General features: G+C 47.6%; 2 protein-coding genes across 2 annotated transcripts in view; one reads left to right on the forward strand and one right to left on the reverse strand.

The window, feature by feature from the left end:
* Positions 1-5,580: 5,580 nt before the first annotated feature.
* Gde1 (glycerophosphodiester phosphodiesterase 1) lies at positions 5,581-16,899 on the forward strand. The gene is made up of 6 exons (XM_013011767.1): positions 5,581-5,985; positions 9,356-9,531; positions 11,502-11,607; positions 13,427-13,519; positions 14,270-14,481; positions 16,287-16,899. The coding sequence occupies exons 1-6, from the start codon at positions 5,725-5,727 to the stop codon at positions 16,432-16,434; spliced, it is 996 nt and encodes a 331-aa protein (XP_012867221.1). The 5' UTR covers positions 5,581-5,724; the 3' UTR covers positions 16,435-16,899.
* Positions 16,900-18,567: 1,668 nt separating this feature from the next.
* Positions 18,568-24,192, reverse strand: part of Tmc5 (transmembrane channel-like 5) — a 48,238-nt gene continuing 42,613 nt past the window's right edge. Inside the window, 6 exon segments of the mRNA XM_013011193.1 lie at positions 18,568-18,985; positions 19,566-19,608; positions 20,153-20,263; positions 21,219-21,297; positions 22,489-22,662; positions 23,783-23,811. Coding sequence (XP_012866647.1) covers positions 18,939-18,985; positions 19,566-19,608; positions 20,153-20,263; positions 21,219-21,297; positions 22,489-22,662; positions 23,783-23,811 — 483 coding nt within the window. The 3' untranslated portion in view covers positions 18,568-18,938.

The raw sequence follows: 24,192 nt of genomic DNA on the forward strand, positions 1-24,192 counted from the left end.
CACTTCAACTCAATTTGTTGTGTTATTACGGGTTTGTTCTTTGTTCTCCTTTCCCACTCCTTGAGGAAAAGTCTTCATTAAAAACTTTTATCTAGGGCTGAGAAGGTGGCTCAGTGGTAGAGTGCTCACCTTGTATACATGAGGCCCTGGGTTTGATTCCTCAGCATCACATAAGCAGAAAAGGCCAGAAGTGGAGCTATGGCTCAAGTGGTAGAGCACCAGCCATGAGCAAAAAGGACCGACCTTAGTGGCTCAAGTCTGTAATCCTAGCTGCTCGGGAGGCTGAAATCTGAGGATCAAAGTTCAAAGCCAGCCCAGGTAATGTGACCCCCACTAAAATTAGGGCATCTGAGCTACAGTTCACTGGCAGGACATCCTTCTTGCTGTCTGGTCTCAGTCTTTCTTGCTTTTCCCTTGGGAGAAGAAGATTAACATGCCCTCATAGCTTTCTTAGTAACCCACTTTCCCAGTAAGCCTGCAAACTTCCAGGTATACCCCCAATTAATACCATCTCAATCTGTAAATCTGTTTTCTAGTTGCATCCCATTTGAACTGCCAAGACATACTGTAAGAATAGGGCAAACATTAAAGGCAGAACCTCTTTGTAGAGAGAATCCAGGTTAATCACTAAAGAAACTCCTCAAAAGTAGAGACACAGAGAAAGAAAATTACAGAGTTAGACAAATTAAGTGTGGTATATAACGGTGAAACTCAGAAAGAGCCAAGAAACCTGGAAGGTAGTTTGACTTGGGATGTGATAAGTAAGAAGTTTGGAATGTGTTCTGGTAAATATCAGCTAAACCCTTATTGGGAAATGCAACCAAGGGGGGAGCCTGGAAATGTAACCTTTACCTTGATGACTTATTGCCTTGTTTATTGAAATTATACTTGATATTTGTGATCACTAACTGCTAGTTTTGCTTCTGTAAACCTGCTTGCTGTTACATACAATGCCACCTGTGTGCCCTGCTTGTCCCCTTTAAAACCCTGCCACAAGAGAGCTTGGCTGTTGTTCTTCACTGTCTTGGTATAGTGAAGAGCAGTTGGCACGGCTAATAAAGGTTCCTAGCCCGATTGACTGGGTGTTGGTGACTCCTTTTGCTGATTGTGGGTTTGAGTCCCACCGGCCCCAGGAAGTTAGGATACTTCAAGAGGCAGAGACTCACATGGAAGGTGGTTTGATTTTTGGGTGTGGTAAGTAAGAAGATTGGAATGAATTCTGGTAAATTTCAGCTAAATCCTTATAGAGAATGAAACAAAGGGGGAACCTGGAATGTGGTTTTTGCTTTGATGACTTTATTGCTTTGCTTATTAAAACTGTAACTGTTTGTTGTAATTACTACTAATTCTGCTTCTGTACACCTGCTTGCTATCACATAGACTCACCTGTGTGTGGCTTTCTTGTCCCTCGAAAACGCTGTTGTAAGAGAGCTTGGCTGAGCCGGGCACTGGCGGCTCACACCTGTAATCCTAGCTACTCAGGAGGCTGAGATCTGAGGATCACAGTTCAAAGCCAGCCAGGGCAGGAAAATCTGTGAGACTCTTATCTCCTATAAGCCACTAGAAAACCAGAAGTGGTGTTGTGGCTCACGCGGTAGCACTCGCCTTGAGCTGAAGAGCGCAGGAACAGTGCCCAAGCCCAGAGTTCAAGCTCCACGACAGAGAAAGAGAGAGAGAGAGAGAGAGAGAGAGAGAGAGAGAGTTTGGCTGCTGTACTCCAAAGCTCTGAGGGCTGGAAGCAGTTGCCACACAACTAATAAAGACTCCTTGCCCAATTGGCTGAGTGTTGGGGTGTCCCATTGGAAAATCAGGGTGCTACAATTTCTGTTATAGGGACAGAGGACTTGTTCCTCACATTCTATATAATTCTTACTGCTCATTTTAGCTTTACTTCCCTTACTAAAGGCTTAGATAGCAGAGGTTGTGCAAGAGTTATTTCAATTGTGCCGGGGCCAGTGGCTCATGGCTATAATCCTAGCTGCTCAGGAGGCTGAGATCTGACAATCATGGTTCAAAGCCAGCTCAGGCAGGAAAGTCCATGAGACTCTTATCCTTAATAAACCACCAGAAAACTAGAACTGGTGCTATGGCTCAAGTGGTAGAGCACTAGCTTTGAGCTGAAGAGCACAAGGATAGTGCTCTGGCCCAGAGTTCAAGCCCCACAACCGAACAACAACAACAAAAAGAGTTATTTCAATTGTGCATCACAACCAAACTTGTAATGAGCACTTTTCAAATCCCTATTTCATATATGCAAGCATAGGCACTGTTAGGAGGGTAAGAGAGCTGGAAGGTAAAGCTGACTTAGAAAGTGAAAATAGAAGCCAGGCGCCGGTGGATCACACCTGTAATCCTAGCTACTCTGGAGGCTGAGATCTGAGGATAATGGCTTAAAGCCAGCCTGGGCAGGAAAGTCCTTGAGACTCTTATCTCCAATAAACCCTAGAAAACTGGAAGTGGCACTGTGGCTCAAGTGGTAGAGTGATAGCCTTGAGCTGAAGAGCTCAGGGACAGCGGCCATGCCCAGATTTCAAGCTCCACAACCAATTAAAAAAAAAAGGGGGAAGTGAAAATAGAACCTGCGACTCATATTTTGCAAAGTTGGTAACATGCTCTTTAGATAAAAGAATTTTAGCCAAAAAAAAAAAATTGGAGCTTTTTCTGCCATTTTAAACTGTGACTGTTTCACCTTGGACCCCGGTTTGCAGTGGGGTGCAGGCTTGTAAGTAGCATCTAGTATTGAAATAATTTTATCTACAGAGAAAAAAAAATAGGTGACTATATTATATGTAAGGTCTGCTCCTGGATGGCCAGCAGACTCCACCCTCCTCACAGCAAAGTCTCTACCCAGTACCTGCGTTACCTAGGCAACTGGCACACCTGGAAGAAGTCACATCTGCATCCGCTGAGGTCACATCTGAATTTGATGTGGCCACACCTTTCTCTGCCCATACCCTAGATAAGGCCTAGCCCAGGGCCAGACGCTCTCTTTTCTAGCTCTTTTCTCAGCTCTTTTCTCTGCTCTTTCTCAGCTCTTTCCTTCTCTGCTCTTTTCCCAGCTCTCCCCTCTCTTTCCCAGCTCTCTCTTTCCCACCTCTCTTTTCCAGCTCTTTCCCAGGCCTTTCCCCGCCAAGTGGAGGGCCAACATGGCCTGGTGCCAGCCAGAACAATGGATAAACCTACCCCTTACCTGAATAGCACGTGTGTTGTGCTGTTCTTACTCGGCTATCTCTTTTTAAAAACCTAACATTATATGTTTTACAATGATTGAAAATGGAGTTTTCAGACCCCCATTCCCAAACTCCACGTCAGGCCTGGCCCTTTGTCCCCATAAATAAACAGAGTTGGTGAAAGCCAGAAAAGGATTTATGATGTGGCATGGGTCTGCTATGGGAATGTAGCACTTCAGCCCATCTTCAGTTGTCATTGGGGTACAGATAAAAGCTATTGGCTTGAATAGATAATGGAGAAGTAAAGGGGTAAAACATTTATTAAGAGTCACTGTTTGGGATGGATGATGGTAGCTCATATTTGTAATTCTAGCTATTCAGGAGGCTGAGATCTGAGGATTGCAGTTCAAAGCTAGCCCAGAAAGGAAAGTCTGTGAAACTCTAATCTCCAATTAACCACTAGAACACTGGCAGTGGCACTGTGGCTCAGAGCGGTAGGGCACTAAGCCTTGAGCAAACTGCTCAGAGACAGTGCCCAGACCCTGAGTTCAAGCTCCATAACCAACAATCTTGTTCTTTCTTTCTTTTTTTTTTTAAATTTCTTTTATTTATTTGTTTTCTGTGCTTGTCCTGGGACTTGAACTCAGGGACTCGACACTGTCCCTGAGTTTCTTTTGCTCAAGGCTAGTGCTCTAACACTTGAAACAAGGTTCTAAGTCTCACTTTTTGGTGGTTAATTGGAGATAAGAGAGTCAAGGACTTTCTCATCTAAGTAACCTTGATCCTCAAATCTCAGCCTCCTCAGTAGGTAACTTCCCTTCACCTACAAGAGAGAGTCATCAGCACCCAGTTTGTTCTTGTTTTTGTGCCATTAGTGGGACATAAACATGGTTTTGAGCTTAGCTTTTTCCCTTAAGGATGATGTTGTACCACATGAACCACAACTCCACGTCCAGCTTTTTGGTGGTTAATTGGAGTCTTATGGACTTTTGTGCCCGAACCAGCTTTGAACCACAATCTTTAGATCTCAACCTCTTCCTTAGTAGCAAGGATTACGAGCATAAGCCACCAGCCCCCTGGTCCAGGTGTCCTTTATTTTTCTTTTCTTTTCTGGACTGGACACTGTCCCTTCCCCTTTTTGCTCAAGGCTGGCATCTTAGCACTTTGAGCCACAGTGGCACTTTCAGTTTTCTGGTGATTAATTGGAGATAAGAGTCTCACTTGCCTGAGCTGGCTTCAAACTGAGATCCTCAGATTTCAGCCTCCTGAGTAGCTAGGATTACAGGTGAGAGCTACCAGGTGTCCTTTTCAAATTCCAAGGTGATTGTATAATGACTCAGAGTGAGAATAGCTTTATAGCAAGGACCATGCAAAATGGAAGCAGGATGCCAAACTTTTCTCCTGCTTTTAATGTGTGAGCCCAGAAAAGGCAGTTTGTTTGTTTGTTTGTTTGTTTTCCGAGTCCTGGGGCTTGAACTCAGAGAGAGCCTGGGCACTGTCCCTGAGCTTCTTTTGCTCAAGGCTAGCACTCTACCACTTGAGCCACAGCGCCACTTCCAGCTTTTTTTCTGTTTATGTGATACTGAGGAATCGAATCCAGGGCTTCTTGCATGCTAGGCAAGCACTCTACTGCTAGGCCACATTCCCATCCAAAGGCAGCTTTTAGGCGTCCACCCGAGTAGAACAATAAGGAGAAGGGTCAGGCATATTTTCCTGTTCGTTGGCAAGGAAGAAGCATAATCCTATTTTACAGAATGGGAATTAAGAGCTTGAGAACCTACCCCATCTCCTATTCCTAGAGGGTCCCTATTCACCAGGCACTAATGTTAAGTTGTTAACTTCCTTTCACCTACTTTCAGTTTACATTAAATTGGGAAATGATTAAAATTCCTTCCAGGTTCATTGTCAGATATGGAGTCCTTTGTTCTAAAGCAGTCTTTATCTTCTGAGATAACATCACTGGGTCATTGTAAGACTAAAATGTGCATACAGGATTTGCCTGTAGGGTACTCAAGGGCCCAAGTGCTGGGTAAATATTTGCTGCCGGGCTAATTGGGTTAGCAGCACAGACATAGGAATGCAAATCTCCCTAGAACAAACACTAAAGTGGATCTTGTTCAAAGGATAAACAAGCTAAGCACTCAGCTGCTTTCTTCCGTTCCTTGACTTTAGCTTCCAGGGAGGGCAGAGTCAAGAGTCACTAAGATGCCCTCTGGCCTTTGACCCCAAGTCCGCTCGCTCCAGGACGTGAAGTCTTGACCCGGGATCACCCAAAGTGTCTTTTGGAACCTGAGCCTGGGGCTTAGGCCCGCCCCCGTTGCCATGGCAGAGTCTCCGCCCCCTGTCAGCGCCGGCGATCCTGGCTTCTGATTGGCTATCCAGGCCGCTTCCCTCTCCGGATGGGGCCGCCGGCGCCATTGTGCGGCGCTGGTCCCCGCGGAGGGAGCCGGCTACGGCCGAGTCCCCGGACGCGGCCCCCCGTCGCTTTGTGGCTGTGTGGTTGCGGGAGCCCGGCGGGTCCGGGACTCCGGTCCGTGCCGGTGCGGGCGCCGGCATGTGGCTGTGGGAGGACCAGGGGGGCCTCCTGGGTCCCTTCTCCTTCCTGCTGGTGCTGCTGCTGCTGCTGACCCGCAGCCCCTTCAATGCCTGTCTCTTCACCGGCAGCCTCTACGTCCTGCTGCGCTTCTTCAGCTTCGAACCCGTGCCCTCCCGCCGGGTGCTGCAGGTCCTCAAGCCCCGCGACCGGGTCTGCGCCATCGCCCACCGCGGCGGCAGCCACGACGCCCCCGAGAACACGCTGGCGGCCATTCGGCAGGTGAGCGCATCCTCCCCGCCCCCCTCACCCGCTCCTCCCCGGCCCGCCCGGGGCCTCTGCCGCCCCGATGCCCCCCGGCCCACCGCACACACACACACCCCCGGCCCGGCCGCCCAGCGTGACCCGCGGATGTCCGGCTCGACCTCCCGGAGCAGCGCCCAGCGGCGGCCCCGACCCCTCACCTCCCCGGCTAGGAACCTCCGGGACTGCAGGCGTGGATAGAATGCAGCGGTTATTTATATAAGCTGCCACGTGCCGGGGCCTGAGCCAGGACCACGGGGGTGGGACGGGGCGAGGGGTGGGGGAGGAGGGAAATCCCTGCTTCCATCATAGTGGGGGGGGGAAGCGAGGAGACACCTCGTAAACAAAGGAGATGCCCGGAGAGAAGTGTAATGAAGCCATGGGGTGAGGAGGTGAAAGATGGGGAGCCCCTGGAGTTCGACTCTGGGGTGGGGGGAGTCTCCAAGAAATCCTCCCTAAGGAGTGATCGTTTCAGTTGGGAACCAGAATTATAATGAGCCAGGTGTGTTTGGGGCCGTGGGAAAAGCGATAAAGGGAGCGCGTGGCAAGGGCAAAGGTCCTGAGGGTAGGAATGGTGTTGGCGCCTGGCAGGAACCAAAGAAGCCAAGGAAGGCCTGACTTGAAGGTAACAGCAGAGCCCAGTGTGTCGGATGGAGTAGGACATGGGTCAGGTCCAACAAGGCCTTGGTGGTCAGTAAATGGGTTTATGCTAAATGGATCAAATAGGTGGATCTTCTTAGAAAGTGGCTTTGTTTGTCCTCTGAATTATTTGGAACATCGGTTTATCACCATTCTCCTCAGACCCATAGATTCACACTCACTACCCTGGCAGCCAGCCTTGAGACCAATTACCCCTTTTCTACAAGGCACTGCTAAGAATCTTGGCAGGCTTCCTCTCACTCTCTCTTACCCTCACTCCCAGTCCTTTTATTTATTTTTTATTTTTATTTTTTTAATTTTTTTATTTTTTGTCGGTCGTGGGGCTTGAACTCTGGACCTGGGCGCTGTCCCTCAGCTCTTCAGCTCAAGGCAAGCGCTCTACCACTTGAGCTACAGCGCCACTTCCGGTTTTCTGGTGGTTTATTGGAGATAGGAGTCTCACGGTCTTTCCTGCCCGGGCTGGCTTTGAACCACGATCCTCAGATCTCAGCCTCCTGAGTAGCTAGGATTACAGGCGTGAGCCACCAGCGCCCGGCTTGTCATTTCATTTCTAAATCCTCACTGCAGCTTTTTTTTTCCTTCAGTATGGGCTTAAACTCGGGACCTTGAGCGCTCTCTTGCTTTGCTTACTCAGCTTCTTTGCTCACAGCATTTTTGCAATTTGATTGGAGATGGAGTCTTACAGACTTAACTCTCTGGGCTGGCTTTGAACCTTAATCCTCCATATATCTGCCTGCTGAGTAGCTAGGATTGCAGGCATGAGCCACAGGCACCCTGGCTTATCTTGAGGATTAAACTGAAGCTAGAGTAGATAATTAACTTCACCCAGGTGACAGGCCTCATAGTGATGGAATTGGGAGTTTATTTATTTATCTTGGTACTGGTGACTACTAGCTATTGCTCTTTCATTGTTATTATTTTCTGGAACATCTGTTAAACTGTACACATATTACACACACAAAACATATATACACCTACATACTCACAAGAGATCCTGATTTTTGTGTGTGTGATCTGGTCTTGGGCTTAAATTCAGGGCTTGAGTGCTATTCTAGAGCTTTTATGCTCAAAGCTGGTATTTTACCATAAGCCACACCTCCACTGTGGCTTTTTTTGGTGGTTAATTGGAGTTAAGAGTCTCCTGGACTTTCTTGTCCAGGCTGGCTTTAAACCGTGATCCTCACTCAGATCTCTTTTCTCCTGAGTAGCTAGGATGACAGGTAAGAGCCAAAGACACTCAACTGTGTGTGTGTGTGTGTGTGTGTGTGTGTGTGTTCGTGTGTTCGTGTTGTTATCCTAAGAAATATTTCCCATCTTCACAAGCCTGAAAGCAGGTAGACGGTGGATCTCAGTGCAGAGTTCAGATGCTCTGTGAACTCTTCCCATTGGCTTGCTGGTTTGCTTTGCAGTGCTAGGGATGACACCAGCACTTGGGTGTCCTCTCCCTCTGCATGCAGGGCACCTGGTCCTGGGTTCTCCTTTAGATCCTCACTACCACATCTTGCTGAGCCATCAGCCAGGGCCACAGACATAGCATATAGACACCCCTGGAAACAGCGCAGTGTGTATCTTACAGAGCATGGGGCTCAACCTCCAAGAGGCTGACTCATCTTGTTGATGCCAAACTAGCTTATCATCTCCAGTTGCCACACCCAGAGTGTAGGAGCTCTCAGTACTTCAGCTGTTCAGACTTGGCGTCCCAAGTCCCCTATGTGCCCCTTGGGGCGGACTGACCCCACCCCATGGGGAACCAGGAGATCAGGGCTGTGTCTGCCAAGAGAAGGGTGCAGAATGAGTAAGAGCAGATGTCTACCCCACCAGCCCTACAGGTTTTCATTCTTTTCTTTTCTTTCTATTTATTTATTTAGTTAGTTAGTTAGTGTTGGTTGTGGGGCTTGAACTTAAGGCCTGTGCACTGCACCCTGAGCTCAAGGCTAGTACTTTACTACTTTGAGCTACAGCTCCAGTTCCTGTTTTCTGGTGGTTAATTGGAGATAAGAGTCTCAAACTTTCCTGCCCAGGGCTGGCTTTGAACCATGATCCTCAGATCTCAGCCTTCTGAGTAGGTAGGATAACAGACATGAGCCACCAGCACCTGGCTTCTTTTTTTTTTTGGTTGGTCGTGGGGCTTGAACTCTGGGCCTGGGCACTGTCCCTCAGCTCTTCAGCTCAAGGCGAGTGCTCTACCACTTGAGCTACAGCACCACTTCCGGTTTTCTGGTGGTTTATTGGAGATAGGAGTCTCACAGTCTCTCCTGCTCGGGCTGGCTTCGAGAACAATGATCCTCAGATCTCAGCCTCCTGAGTAGCTAGGATTACAGGCGTGAGCCACCAGCGCCTGGCTACCTGGCTTCTTTTCTTTTCTTTTTTGTTCCAGTACTAGGGCTTGAACTCAGAGCCTGAGCCCTGTCCCTGAGCTTTTTGTGCTTAAGGCTGACATTTTACCACTTGCACAGCTCCATTTTTGGCTTCTTTTTTTTTTTTTTCTGGTTAATTGTAGATAAGACTTTCATGGACTTCCCTGCCTGGGCTGGCTTCGAGAACAATGATCCTCAGATCTCAGCCTCCTGAGTAGCTAGGATTACAAGCATGAGCTACCAGCGCCCATATGTGCAGGCCTTCTTGAGCGCCTTGCTGCGAAGGGGTGTCTGCAGCCCTTGACATTAACATTGCTGATGCTTTTGTTAAGGCAGCTAAGAATGGAGCCTCGGGCGTGGAGCTGGACATTGAGTTTACTTCCGATGGGATTCCTGTCTTAATGCACGATAACACAGTGGACAGGACCACGGATGGTTCTGGGCGACTGTGTGATATGACATTTGAACAAGTCAGGAAACTTAACCCTGCCGCAAATCACAGACTCAGGTAAGTAACCCGTGGTCCTTTACAGAGATCTCGGAACCTCTGGAGAGGAATACCCCGAGACACTGGAACCTTCTAATTAAACCTTCTGCTCCAGGAGACTCGTTTTGTTTTGAATTGTATACAGGTTTCCCAAGTGATGAACAGGCACCAGGAACAACAAAAATACAGCATGTGTATTTTTAGTCTTTCCCCCTGAGGCCAAATATGGCCTCAGAATTATTCTCATGATAATTGGGTTATGCTGTCATTTTGATCATGCTTCCTACTTGGTCTTGAGTTAAGTCTTAGAACTTTTCTGGAATTATCTGTAAGAGCAAGATTTATCTAGCTCTATTTGGCTATCACTGGTGTTAAAATAAGAAGCCAGGACTAGAATCTTGACATCCCATTTTTCAGTTCAAAGAAATGTCTGCTACTCTGTGCTGTTTCTTGTTTGCATGATGTCTCTCAACCCTGCAAAGCTGAAAGTTCTTTTAGATGTTGAGTTCAATGCCCTCCTGGTATATTTTCCAAAAGGTGAACGTGTGTGTGTGTATGTATGTGTGTGTGTGAGAGAGAGAAAAAAAGAGAGGGAGAGACAGAGCGAGCACTAGTCCTATAGGACTTCTCCACAAGAAGAGAGTTCTGTGATCTAACCAAGCATTTTACTCTGAATGTTCTAGAAGATAAATTGTCTACATCAATTCTGACCCTTAACTTAGGACATCTCAAACTTACACACCAATGGACCCTCCTATCCCCATACAGCTTGGAACTGGAATGCTGGGTAATGGGCTTTGGAATGTGGTGGTCCATATCCCTCTCCTCTTGGCTGCTTTGTGCAGTGGGAACTGCTCACTGTTCCATGAAGCTCATCAACTCTCTAGGCAATGACTATGGATAGTTGACCCAGCAATTCAATATAGTCCTCCCTGCCTGAGGATCAGAGCTTACTTCCCTAGGATTTGAACTTCAAGGAGTTAAAAGTCGGCCAAAGGAAATATTAGGCTACACATACCATGACAACCAGGAAACCTCAGAGGCCAGGTGCCAGGCTTACTGCTCAGTCACCAGATGTTTATTTGCTCTGCTGGATGCTTTAATACCGAGCAGCCTTGCAGCTAAGATGCTGTGTTCCACCTTCACACTTAAAGAAGAAAGGCATTGGCTCTACCTCATCCCCCAAATCCTGAGAAGGCACCCTATCTGTCAGTGTGTCACCTTCCCATCTTTATTGTAGCATGTGTGCCCAGCAATTGGGAGGTGCGCCCACAATTGGGCCAGGCTTCATCTCCTGTGATGGAATGCCATGTGAAGTAACTGCAGTGTGTCAAGGCCCATGGTGCAGGAAAATAGGCAGTGTAGGTATTCTCTCTCCAGTTACGCTCTTTGTGCTGAGATTTGCTCATCCTGACAGAGTCAGAGTAGCCGTGGGAATGATCGATGGTGACCAGAGTGGCTGGAGTGAAGTTTCACTGAGAGAAAAACTGATTTCTCATGCATTGTAAATCGTGTGTGTGTGTGTGTGTGTGCGTGCGTGCGTGCGTGCGCGTGCATGCGTGTGCACGCGCTGGTCTTGAGGCTTGAACTCAGGTTCTAGGTGCTGTCCCTGAGCTTTTGTGCTCAAGGCTGGTGCTCAACCATTGGAGCTACACTTGAGCTTTTTGATGGCTAATTGGAGATAAGAGTCTCAAGGACTTTCCTGTCTGGGGTGGCTTTGAACTGTGATTCTCACATCTCAGCCTTCTGAGTAGCTAGGATTATAGGCGTGAACCACCAGCACCTAGCAGTGGGAATGATGTTTGTTGATGCTGCTGTTCTTTGGTTGGGAACAAGTACCTCTAGCAAGAGCCTGGGGAAGCGGGGTGGAGAAGGAAGTTGGTGGAACACTTGACTTCTATTTTGAAGCAGACGTTACACACAATATCTGTTGCACTAAACTTGTCTCTTTCTCTTTTCCCTATGCTGTGCCCTTCTTGCCCCTACTCTAGGAATGATTTCCCTGATGAAAAGATCCCCACCCTGCGGGAAGCCGTTACCGAGTGCCTCAGCCATAACCTCACCATCTTCTTTGATGTCAAAGGCCATGCAAATATGGTACATTTATCCTCTGTGCTTCACATGGGTAAAGCCATTGCTGTGTGACTGCGAGTTCTTCCCACAAATAGCTGTTTTCTGTTCCTTTCTCTTCTTAAGAGACAGACAGACAGATAGATAGATAGATACATGCATACATACATACATACACAAATACAGATATAGATCTCCCCCTGTTCGGCAGCTAGCACAAGCAGTTACAAAAGATGATTACCAAAGCAGTTCAGAGGAACTCCTGGACTAGACATTAGAAAAGGGAAGGAAGAATTGGACACAAGAGTCACTTCAGTTTTCCTGGGTACAAAAGAAAGAAACTTAACATACACAGTTGTTATGAGAATTAAATAAACAGTGTGAAGCATTAGGACAAGTGCAGGTGTTAGTTCAATAGCCAGGAAAAAATTGAGGTCCTGTAGCGCATGCTCATCCACATTAGTGAAGCATCTGTGTTCTACTGTTTGTTTCTTTGGTACTGGAACGTGAACTCAGAGGATTTACAGTCTCCTTTAGCTTCTATACCCAAGGCTGGTGCTCTGCTACTTGAGCCTCAGCTCTACTTCCAGCTTTTTGGTGGTTAATTGGAGATAAGAGTCTCACACAAAGTGTCCTCCCCCAGGCTGGCTTCAAGATCCTTAGATCTCAGCTTCCTAAGTAGTTAGGATTACAGGTGTGAGCTACAGTGCCTGGCTCTGGGTTCTTTTTTATCCAGGAGGAATGCATCTTGTTGCTTACAATGTTTTGGGTGTGTGTCACATTCTATTTTTTTTCTTGGTCAGTTGTGGGTCTTGAACTCTGGGCCTGGGTATTGTCCCTCAGCTCTTCAGCTCAAGGCTAGCACTCTACCACTTGAGCCACAGCGCCACTTCTGGCTTTTTCTGCTTATGTGGTACTAAGGAATCGAACCCAGGGCCTCATGCATGCAAGGCAAGCACTCTACCACTGAGCCACCTTCCTAGCCCCTTGTGCCACATTCTAGAAACTAGTGGTATCTAGGAATTAGGACACACACAGTGTTTGCTTGACTGGTATTCACTGCTTTTGGTGTCAGTGTTCACTAGGGGTCCATAATGTTAGCATTTAAAATGTTGTCATTTCGAGGCTGAGAATGTGGCTTAGTGGTAGAGTGCTGCCTAACATGCATGAAGTCCTGAGTTTGACTCTTCAGAACCATATACACAGAAGAAGCCAGAAATGACACTGTGGTTCAAGTGGTAGACTGTTAGCCTTGAGCAAAGAAGCTCAGGGATAGTACCCCGGCCCTGAGTTCAAGCCCCAGGCCTGACAAAAAATAAATAAATAAATAAAGTCATTTCTTTCTCATTTCTTAGCAGCTGAACTGCTACAAAAAGGGATTTTTGTTTTATTGGGAGAAGTCAGGAGGAGCTCCCTTCTCAATTGCTTTCACCCTGACTTCTCCCATTATATTGGTGATGGTTTGTGGGTCCCCTCAGCCCTTGGGCCCAGCATATCTTCCTGCCCCGGGCTCCCCAGAAAGGCAGGCGGTGGCTGTAAGAGAGTAGTTCATTGTGGCTAAACCAGGGGAGGGGGAAGGGGAGAAGTTTGCAACTTGCCATACCTTCCAAAGGTGTGTAGGGGGGGCCACACAGGGACATGGCCCCTGAAGAAGGGGATGTACAGCGCCCCCTGGCTGCTGGCATGAGTTGAAAATATCCCAGTGGCTATGCCCCAACCTTTCACATTGCTTATGCAATATTAGTGCACTGTTTCAATGCATCAGAAGCTTGCTTAATATAATTAATTACTGGCTGGGAATTTAATGTTTTCATAGATTTTAAATACATGAATATCTGTTTTACAGGCTACTGATGCTCTAAAGAAAATATATATGGAATTCCCACAGCTATACAATAGCAGTGTGGTCTGCTCCTTCCTGCCGGAAGTTATCTATAAGGTAAGTTCTGGATAACATGTCTGGTGTATGGCCACAGTTCTCTCACTTCTGGATTTTTGCTGGTTGGTTGGAAATAAGACTCTCAGAGACATTCCTTCCTGGGCTCGACTTGAACCTCAGTTGTCAGATCTTGGCCTCCTGAGTAGCTAGGATTACAGCCACCAGTGCCTGGCTCATTTAAAAAAGATGTTAAATATTTCTCAACTAATAAGCTGGGCATGGTAATGCACAGCTGTAACCCAGGAGGCAGAGGCAGGAGGACTAAGAACTAGAGACCAACTTGGATCATACAGCCAGACCATGGCTCATAAAAAACAAACTAGGCTTTTACCTAGTGGCTAGATCTGAGGTTCAAAGCCAGCCCAGGCAGAAAAAGTCCATGAGACTCTTATCTCCAATAAACCACTCAGAAAAAGCTGGAAGAGATGCTGTGGCTCCAGTGATAGAGTGCTGTCCTTGAGCACAAAGAGGCTCAGGGACAGCTCCCAGGCCCTGAGTTCAAGTCCCAGGACCGGCCAAAAAAAAACAACTAAGTTTACAGTTCTCAGCTTTTAAAAATGCCCTCTGTTAAACTGTGCAGGCAATGCCCTGCATCCATTAAATATTTTCTCAAAGGGTTTATGGTATTTCATAGACATGGTGTTGAAAGTCATGTGCCCTCATCAAAACCAGCGCATTGGCTGAATCTAAGCTGTTGAGATGTTGGAGTCTGAGCGTATGATCATTTTGTTTTTCAAAATTCTTTTGCAGATGAGACAAACAGACCGGAATGTCATAACAGCTCTAACACACAGGCCATGGAGCCTGAGCCATACAGGAGACGGGAAAGCCCGCTATGAAACATTCTGGAAGCAGTCCATGTTTGTGGTGATGGACATTTTGCTCGACTGGACCATGCACAATATCCTGTGGTACCTGTGTGGGGTTTCAGCATTCCTCATGCAGAAGGACTTTGTATCCCCGTAAGTCGGAAGGGTTTTTTTTTTTTTTTTTTTTGCTGGTCATGGACCTGAACTCTGGGCCTGGGCGCTGTCCCTCAGTTCTTCAGCTCAAGGCAAGCGCTCTGCTGCTTGAGCCACAGCGCCACTTCCAGCTTTTTCTGTTTATGTGGTGCTGAGGAATTGAACCCAGGGCCTCATGCATGCAAGACAAACACTCTACCACTGAGCCACCTTCCCAGCCCAAGTCGGAAGGGTTTTTGTCTCTTCTGGCACACTTCCTGATGGCTGTCTGGGAGGGAGGAATTGAGGAGGTAGATAACCCAAAACGACCACTGTGCCTCTATTAGGGTGAATGATTGTTGGCCTCTTATTGGGAAGAATTCTGTTTCTTTTTTCTTTTTGTTGGTTGTGGGGCTTGAACACTGTTCCTGAGCTCTTTAGCTCAAGGCTAGCACTCTACTACTTGAGCCACAGTGCCTGGCTTCAGTTTATTGTTTCTAAATAGATTCATGAGAGAGAGAGCGGGAGAGGGAGAGAGAGAGAGAGATTGACTTTTATTTTTGGTGTTGGTATTGGTACTGGGGCTTGAACTCACAGCCTCAGGTTCTTTTTTGTTTTTTATTTTGCTGGTGTGGGCTTGAACTCAAGGCCTGGCCTCTGTCCCTGAGCCTCTCTGCTCAAAGCTAACTCTCTACCACTTGAGCCACAGCACCATTTCTAGCTTTTTCTGAGTAGTTTATTGGAGATGAGAGTCTCATGGACTTTCTACCCAGGCTGGCTTTGAACTGAAATCCTCAGATCTTAGCCTCCTGAGTTGCTAGTCTTACAGGTGTGAGCTACCAGTGCCCAGCTTTCACTAGATATTTTTTCTTTGTGCATTTTATTATTGTAGAAGTGATATACAGAGGTGTTAGTTATATAAGTTAGGTAATGAGTATATGTGTGTATATATATATATATATGTATAATTTTTGGTTGGTTGTGGGGCTTGAACTCTGGGCTTGGGCTCTGTCCCTGTGCTCTTAAGCTCAAGGCGAGCGCTCTACCATGTGAGCCACAGCGCCACTTCCAGTTTTCTAGTGATTTTTTGGAGATAAGAGTCTCATTGTCCATGGGACTCTTATTTCCCATAAACTACCAGGAAATCAGAAATTGAGTTGTGGCTCAAAGTGGTAGAGCACTTGCCTTGAGTGGAAAAGCTCACAGACAGCACCCAGACCCTGAGTTCAAGTCTCAAGACCAACAAAACAACCACCACCACCAAAGACCATAAAAACTTTCTCATTCCCCTACTAGCACCCAGATTTCAGCCAATTATAGCCGTACATTTCCCATGATTTCAAGCATGCATGATTCCCATAGCCTTTGGTTGCTGCCTACCATGTTGTAAGTCCTGCATGAGGAGGTTGGAGATTGAGAAAGACGCAAAGCCTTGGTCTCAGCCCTTACGGAGGTGCTAATTGAATAGAAATTCAGCAAATGTGGAAAATTACAGCTGAGCCAGATGCACAGGAAGCGGGCTGGGGTGCCCAGACCATGCCATCTGCCCTAGTCCAGGAAGAAGGGAAAGAGCCCCAATGAAGTGGATTAACATGACCACAAAAAGTTCTGTTGGCTCTCAGACATGGAAGGGCTCAGTCATCTCCAGAGGAGGAGGGGGAGGTATAGGTGAGAAGAGGTAGTGATGGGCAGGGTGAGGACAGTCATTATGGGGCCATGGGGCCAGCTGGGTTGGGGCATGTTCCATTCCACTGCAGTGAAGGCTCAATGACCACCACACTGAGCGACCATGCTTCTAACAGAATGGAGTTCTCTTCTCTCCCCAGGGACTACTTGAAGAAATGGTCAGCCAAAGGAGTCCAGGTGGTCGGCTGGACTGTGAATACCTTTAACGAGAAGAGTTACTACGAATCCTATCTGGGCGCCAGCTACATCACAGACAGTATGATAGAAGACTGTGCGCCCCAGTTCTAGAATTCTCCCTGGGACAGGGAAACTCAAGGGTCAGAAACTGCCTCTTGGCCTCAAACAGGGATAGCAAAATGCCCCCCTGAGTGCTGGCCCAAGCCCTCGTGATCGGGCGGGCGTACACAAGCACTTAGTAATTGCATTTTTACCTGAACACACCAAAACCCAGGATGGCCACCATGCCCCATGGAATGCCTAAGTTCAGCACTTGTTGATCTTGAGAATCTGGGTCTGAGAAAAGGCTCGACAGATCCTGCCCGACCCAGTGAGGCGCCGCCGGCCCAGGGAGGGTGGGCACGAGGCGAGTCTGCAAACGCAGACGCATGAGACCTGCATGAGTATTTGGAGTTGACCTTTTAAAGCTTGCCATACTTAAGTCACTTACTTATTTCAAATGTTTGTTCTCAGCTGTTAACTAGGTACTGTAGATATCAAACTTGTGACCATACTAATAAAAATCATTAAAAGGGACCTGAGAGGAAAACGGTATGCCAAGCCTTGCATCCTGCATGGGAGGAATTTGAGGAAGCTGGTGTGTGCCACAGCTGGATGTAAACATGCAAACCAGCAGGGGGCAGAGTTGCACTTCTGCCGAGTTCTGATGTCAATACAGGCTCTGGTGCCTGTGTACTTACACACAGCATTCTCTTCATTGATGACTGAGAGGCTCGTTGCAGAGTTAAAGCTAGGTGTATGTATTGTGAGGTTCAGATCCAGGCAGATCTGACCCCAGGGTCGTGCTCTTCACCATTCACCATGGCTCTGCTCTTTCTCCCATGAACATGTAAGGGTTATTGTGAACTTAAATCACAAGATTTAAATTGAACTTGCATTGCTTTTAAATGTTGAAGCTGCCTCCTAGCTTACCTAGCTCTGTTACAGGCCCCTCACTTAGTCAAGCCTTTGGTTCTTTCTCATATACATAGCCTTCCCAACTCCACACAGCTCTCACAGCCTCAAAGAAATGGCTGCTTCTGCTGGGTGCTGGTGGCTCAGGCCTGTAATCCTAGGTACTCAGGAGGCTGAAATCTGAGGATCCCAGTTCAAAGCCAGCCCAGGCAGGAAAGTTCTCATGAGGTTCTTCCTTCCAATTAACCACTCTGGCTTGAAGTGGTAGAGTGCTAGTCTTGAGCAAAAGAGCTGAGGGACAGCGCCCAGGCCCTGAGTTCAAGCCCTATGACTGACAAAAAAATAAAGAAGAGCCAGGCACCGGTGGCTCACACCTGTAATCCTAGTTACTCAGGAGGCTGAGATCTGAAGATCACGGTTCAAAGCCAGCTCGGGCAGGAATGTCTGTGAGACTCTTATCTCCAATAAAATCACTAGAAAACCAGAAGTGGCACTGTGGCTCAAGCAGTAGAGTGCTTGCCTTGAGCTGAAGAGCTGAGGGACAGTGCCCAGGCCCAGAGTTCAAGCCCCACGACCGACCAAAAGAAAAAAAAAAAGAGGAAAGAAATGGTCACTTGAAGGCTGAGATCCTGCAAACTCCAAAGAGAGACTCCTCTTTCCTATCCTTACCACTACAAGAGCCCTGTAGCTTCTAAACATTATCAGAAAGTACTGGGGTTTGGTTAAGTGCCTCTTAAAGCCTCCCATGTTGAAAGCTTGGTCCCGTTTGTGGCATGATTAGCAAGTAGTGGAACTTTTAAGAGGGAGCTGGGTGCCAGTAGCTCACACCTGTAATCCTAGTTACTCAGGATTGTGGTTTGAAGCCAGACTCTTATCTCTAATTAACCACCAAAAAGCTGAAAATGGAGCTGTGGCTCAAGTGGTAGAGTCAAGCTTCAGGATTAGCACCCTCCCCCCCCCCAAAAAAAAAAAGTGTCTGGAGGAGCCTTCAGTGTTAAGAACACTCAGTGAGTCTTTTGGCAAAGACCTCAGGAGCAAAGATTTCCCTGCCCCCTGGTACCCCCAAACCTCCCCTACCTTGGTCCAACCCCTAAAATTTTTGAGCTCAATATATATACCAGAGTTTAGAGACAAGACCTCTGATGGTATGTCAGCTTTGGATAACCTGGGAATGCGTTTAGCTCCAAATCACAAATACAAGGGTGACAATTGCAGTGCTTTACATAGTTGATTAATTACATAGTTGCTCATATTTTTATTCATTCTGGACCCCTTAGCACAGGTTTCAAAACCTCTGCCAGCTCTGGGAGGGAGAGATTCCTAAGGATCAGTGATTCAGGCATAACATTTAGAGATAAGATGCATGGTTCTCTGCTGATCTCTTCCCAGGTGTGTGAATGAGTTAATTTCATTATCACCACAGTCTTTATTGGAAAACCCTAAGTATTTTTTTTTTCTGTCTTGAAAAAAATCAGCAATCCAGGTTTGAAAAATAGCAGCATACAGCCCCCATTTTACTTGGCCATTTGCACTGTGGGTTCTTGTGCCCTCTCGGCATGGCATCCTCTCTGGGAAGCTCCTCCAGGCCCTTGCTCTGGTGTCCTGGAAGAAACTCCATTTTTGTCGTTTTAACTGGTTCGGTCTACTAGCCACAGTAGTCATCAGGCTCTTGGGTTCTCTTCTTGAACGGATCGCCTGAATCTCAGGTCTGGATTCAACACAGGAAGTTAATTGAAGATGAAGAGAAATTCATTGAGAGCCACCCAGCCCCATGTCCACAATGAACACACTTCAGTGCCTCTAGAAGATTCCACAAGCTGCTCATGCCTTTCTTGCTTAGGTTCCCCTTTAGTTTCTGTAATCCTCTCTCCGAACTCCCTTACAATCTACCCACAGCAGAGTCACGTGACTCCGATCTGACCCCAAAATAGTGCTGTGCATTATAAAGCATAGCGACTGGCCAACCTCATTCCATCAGCCCCAATGATACACTCAGACCTCTGGGTCTTGCTCTTTCCCACTAGACAGAGAAGATGGAAGAGATTGGCAAAGCAGCTGTGCAATGGCCTGTTAGTGAAAGGAGCAGAAGTCAGAGAAGGAAGGCTCTGACATCATGAGACTGCTGTAGGCCAAGCCTAAAGCAAGCCCAACTCCTGGATTTCTACCCCAGCCAGTTTGGGTCAGGTTTACAACGGAAAGAACAAATCCATACAGGCGCGATTCCAGCCTCCACCAAGGGCTGCATCGCTTGGATACATGTCCTATAGTGTGTCTGTGTTGTTACTCACCAGGCGCAGAATCACGCTCCTCCCAATACAAAGGGTCCTGTTGCTGCCAAAAAGGGGAAAAGTATTGCTACATCACTAGGGAGAGGAATATAGCCCCTGGGTCTCATTGTGTCATTGACATGATTTGTGCCCCCCCCCTTAGTATTTTATAATTATTTAAGTTTAATGACAATCTTGGGCTTGAACTCAGATCCCGAGTGCTATCCCTGAACTCATTTGCTCAAGGCTGGTGCTCTACCACTTGAACCACAGCTCCACTCCCAGCTTTTTTTTTGGGGGGGTGGTTCACTGGAGATAAGAGTCTCATGGACTTTCCTGCCTGGGCTGGCTTTGAACTGCGAGTGTCAGATCTCAGTCTCCTGAGTAGCTAGAGATGACAGGTGTGAGCCACCAGTGCCTGGCATCATTTTTTAAATAATAATAAAAATAAACACACCTAGATGCTTGAACATAGAAAGCCATGTGCCCCTGTGTAATCTCCCCCGACCTCCATCTGCCCAGGACAGGTCTTGGTCTCTGTTGGCTGGGGCCCTTTTGACAGGAGTCCAGTCTACCTGGTAGGGGTCCTCAGCAGCGGCAGACCTCACCTCCTGCTCCGCCTCCCTCCTTTCTAAGACAAGTGAGCTGGGGTTTGCTCTCTTCTCTGCATCCTGCAGCTTCATCAACTTTTCTATCAGGAACATCTTGTCTTTACCCTCCTGCCAAAAAGGAAGACATGGGGACTGGATGATAGTGCTGGGTTTAGAAACTATCGGTGAAAAGGAAGGATCCAGAAACTGGATAGACATGGCCGCCATCTTGTCTTCTAATGAATAGAAATGTATTTCACAGCAAAGCTAATGGCAACCTGCCCACAAAGGCTTCCTGACTTGTGTCGTGAAGCGATTCCCCCCAGCCTTATCTCGAAATCAGCCCTGTCCATGTCCCATTTACCAAAGTTATCTGTGTTAGTGGAGATCTGAGATTCAAAACTAGACAGAGTAACAAGACAGCTACCTTCTCCTGGGAGAGTATGGAGGAATTATACCTGTGTGTTGAGGTAGGGGACCCTGGCTATCAGCAATTCTGTCTGGGGCAGATCAGGCATGGTCAACCCACTTCCAGGCTTCAATTTTTCCGCTTATGTGGTATTGAGGAATCGAACCCATGCTAGTGCATGCTAGGCAAGCACTCTACCACTAAGCCACATTCCCAACCCTCCTCCCTAAACTTGTACCTGCTAATTTTAACATGTACCAGTGGATTTTTTTGCGGGGGGGGGGGAGTCCAGGGGATTTGAACTTGAGCCTCAAAGTTTATGCAGCAGGTACTCTACCACCTGAACCATACCTCCACCCCTTTCTTCTTTTTTTCATTAGCTTTCTTATAGGGTCTCCTGTTTACATCTTGGCCAGCCTGAACCATGATTCTCCTGCTTAGGCTTTTGTTTTGTTTTGTTTGGCAAAACTCAGTGGTCAATGTTTGAGAAGAGTTGCTGTTGCATCTGCTTGGGATCTTTGGGAGAAAATATCTCTGCGGGAGACCTTCAAGTAAGCAGGCCTGTGGTGAGAGACCTCAAGTTCTCCTCTGATTACCCAACACTGCCCAAGATCCTCCTAAGATTGCCCAAAGCCCTCACATTCTGGGTTGCTTCCAGGAACAACGGGGACTCACGTTAATGATCTGTTCGTGAAGCAGTCTGATCATAATCTTCCTTCCCTCTGTAATCTGCCAGTAAAGATATGTGATGATTCTGGAGGAAGAGACAGAACCACAGACACGCTGGTCAGGGCTTTGAGACTCCCAATCTCAGTGGTGCAAAAGAGTCAGCACATTTGCTCACAAGTGAGTTTCATTTGGGTGTGTTTTTTTTTTCTTGTTTGTTTGTTTTTGTTCAGGTCCTAGGACTTGAACTCAAGGCCTTGGGCACTGTCCCTGAGCTTTTCTGCTCAAGGCTAGCATGGGATTTCCAAGCCTGGCTTCCACTTGGTTCTTCCCTAACCCATAGTAAAGAAGGAACACATTCCTGAGTTTGAGGCATCTCAACACATGATTGAATGTGCGGAGGGGTCCTGACAACCTGGCCTGACCTCACCGACAATGAGTCAGATGCACAGGTGACATCCTGGGACTTGCCACTTGCATCAGCAGTGGGTGGAGCCTTGTGAGATGGAGCCCTTAGCTTGTGAGGTCTGAGGCTAACTCCAGGTCCAGTTAAGTTGTAGGCCATGCCGCTTGTGGCAAGGAGCATTGCCTGTAGACCCAGTGAATGCAAAGTCTAGACAGCTCAGAACAAAGCTCTGGGCAGGTCACTGTTGGTGGTGGGTATGTAGGGGTGGGAGTGTATCAATGAAAGCAAAAAGGTTGGGGTTGTGGCTGGAGTGGTAGAGTGCCTGTTTAGCCAATGCAAGGCCCCGAGTTCAAGTCTTAGAGTGGCAGGGGAAAAAAAGAGATTAAACAAATTATTAAAAATTAAAAAACACAACTTATTCAGCCAGGTGCTAGTGGCTCATGCCTGTCATCCTAGCTACTCAGGAGGCTGAGATCTGAGGATTGCAGTTCGAAGCCAGCCCCAGCAACTGGCAGGAGAGTCTATGAGATTCTTCTCTCCAATTAAGCACCAAAACCCACCAAACTAATTAAAAAAAAAAAAAACCAACAACAACTGGAAATGGGGCTGTGGCTCAGGTGGTAAGGCTCTAGCCTTGAGAGGAAAAGAAAAAAGCAAAGTTTAGGGACAGAACCCCAGGCCCTGAGTTCAAGCCCCAGGACTGGCACAAACAAACAACGCTATCTATTGAAGAGTAGAGTCAGGACCACCCTGAGCCCAGAGCTATGCTGTGGCTCTTGGCTTTCCAACCCTAAATTATCTTCATCTGGTTACCATGTAGGGTTCCCTTAGAGCTCCCCCCACTACCCCAAGTTTCCCAGAAGCCCAGCTTACAGCACAATGAGAGTAAGGATGAAGAAGAAGTGCACCCGGCCGATGAGATTCCGATAGATCCACACAACCCACTGGTAGCCGGGCGTCCTGCTCAGGGTATCAATCCAGCTGTAGATAGCCTCGATGAAGGAGGACAGCCCTCGAAAGGGGCCGCAGTCAGCTGAAGGCCGCAACCTGGGAAAAACAAGGGGTGGGAAAGGCCACTGGGATAGAGGCAGCTGCGAAGCAGGGTCTTCTCTGTACCAGGGACCTGGAAACAACTCTTTTTTGGGGTCAGTCCTGGGGTTGGAACTCAAGGCCTAGGCACTGTCCCTAAGCTTTTTGCTTTTTTGCTCAAGGCTAGCAGTCTTATCACTTGAGCCACAGCGCCACTTGCTGGCAGCTTCTGCTTATGTGGTGCTGAGGAATTGAACCCAAGGCCTCATGTATGCAAAGCAAGCACTCTACCACTGAGCCAACTTCTCAGCCCTGGGGTGGTGGAATTTAAGAGGTGGCTTTGGAGCTGGAATCCAGAGGAGACAAGGCAGGCACAGGGCAAGGGGTAGGGGGGGACAGATAGGAAAGACTAGATACTAGAAATTGAACAAGAGCTTAGGCCGCAGTACAACAGAACCAAGGGGAGGTGATGGTGGGAGGTTGGGAGGGGACCTTTTGGTTCACTGAGATGACATTCTGCTTCCCAGCTGGAGGCATGAGCCCCTACCATTCTGGGAAACTTCCAGTCCTTGGCAGAAGCAAGGAAACTGCTTCCAAGTGTGGGTGCCTGGTGTGTAGAATAAATCCAGCTTTTTATGCTTAGTGTCTGCAGGTTACTATGAGACCATGGTTAGAGCTCTATATCGGTTGTGTTTTTCTGGTACCAGGGTTTGGATTCAGGGTCTCACACTTGCTGGATTTGGTTGCTTAGCTGGTGTTCTACCACTTGAGCCAGGCATCCAGTCTAGCTTTTTGCTTGTCCACTAGAGATGGCATCTCATGGACTTTTCTCCCTGGGCTGCCTCTGAACCTCACTCAAGTCCTCCTGGTCTCAGGCTCCTGAGTAGGTAGGAGATTACAGACACAAGCTACCAGTGTCCAGCCTGTTATGAAGCAATTTGTAAGTTCTGTTTTAACAACGGGGAGTCTGATCCAGTGAGACTGTCTTCCCAGGGCTAGTTTCTGAAGCATGACTTTCCTACGCACACCGACCAACACACAGCCCACCCCCATTCCCAGCCACACCCTTTATCAGGTCACTGATCCTGTACCCCAGCCACCCCCAGACCAAGTTCTAAAGAACACAGAGCAACTATACAACATGTAGATGAGAATGACAGGAGAGAACTGGGAGAGAGCAAGGGAAGGGCTGACATTGTCCAAAAAGAATTTTTTTTTTGTCACTTGTGGGGCTTGAACTCTGGGCCTGGGCGCTGTCCCTGAGCTCTTCAGCTCAAGGCTAGTGCTCTACCACTTGAGCCACGCCCCCAGCCACCTTTCGTTTCTTGTCTTTTCTCTACATCTCCTCCACCTGCCTAGGCTTCCTGCATGAGTGTAATTATGGGTGGGAAATGCAACACCCACTTAATTCTTTGAATCTTACTTTTTGTTGTTGTTGTTGTAGGGCTGGCCTCAACCCTCCATCCTCCTATCTCTGCCTCCCAAGTGGTCAGGATGACAGGCACCACTAAGCCTAGTCTCTCTCTCTCTCTTTTTTTTTTTTTTTGG

Source organism: Dipodomys ordii, unplaced genomic scaffold, assembly GCF_000151885.1.
Source record: "Dipodomys ordii isolate 6190 unplaced genomic scaffold, Dord_2.0 Scaffold14, whole genome shotgun sequence".
Classification (NCBI taxonomy): domain Eukaryota; kingdom Metazoa; phylum Chordata; class Mammalia; order Rodentia; family Heteromyidae; genus Dipodomys; species Dipodomys ordii.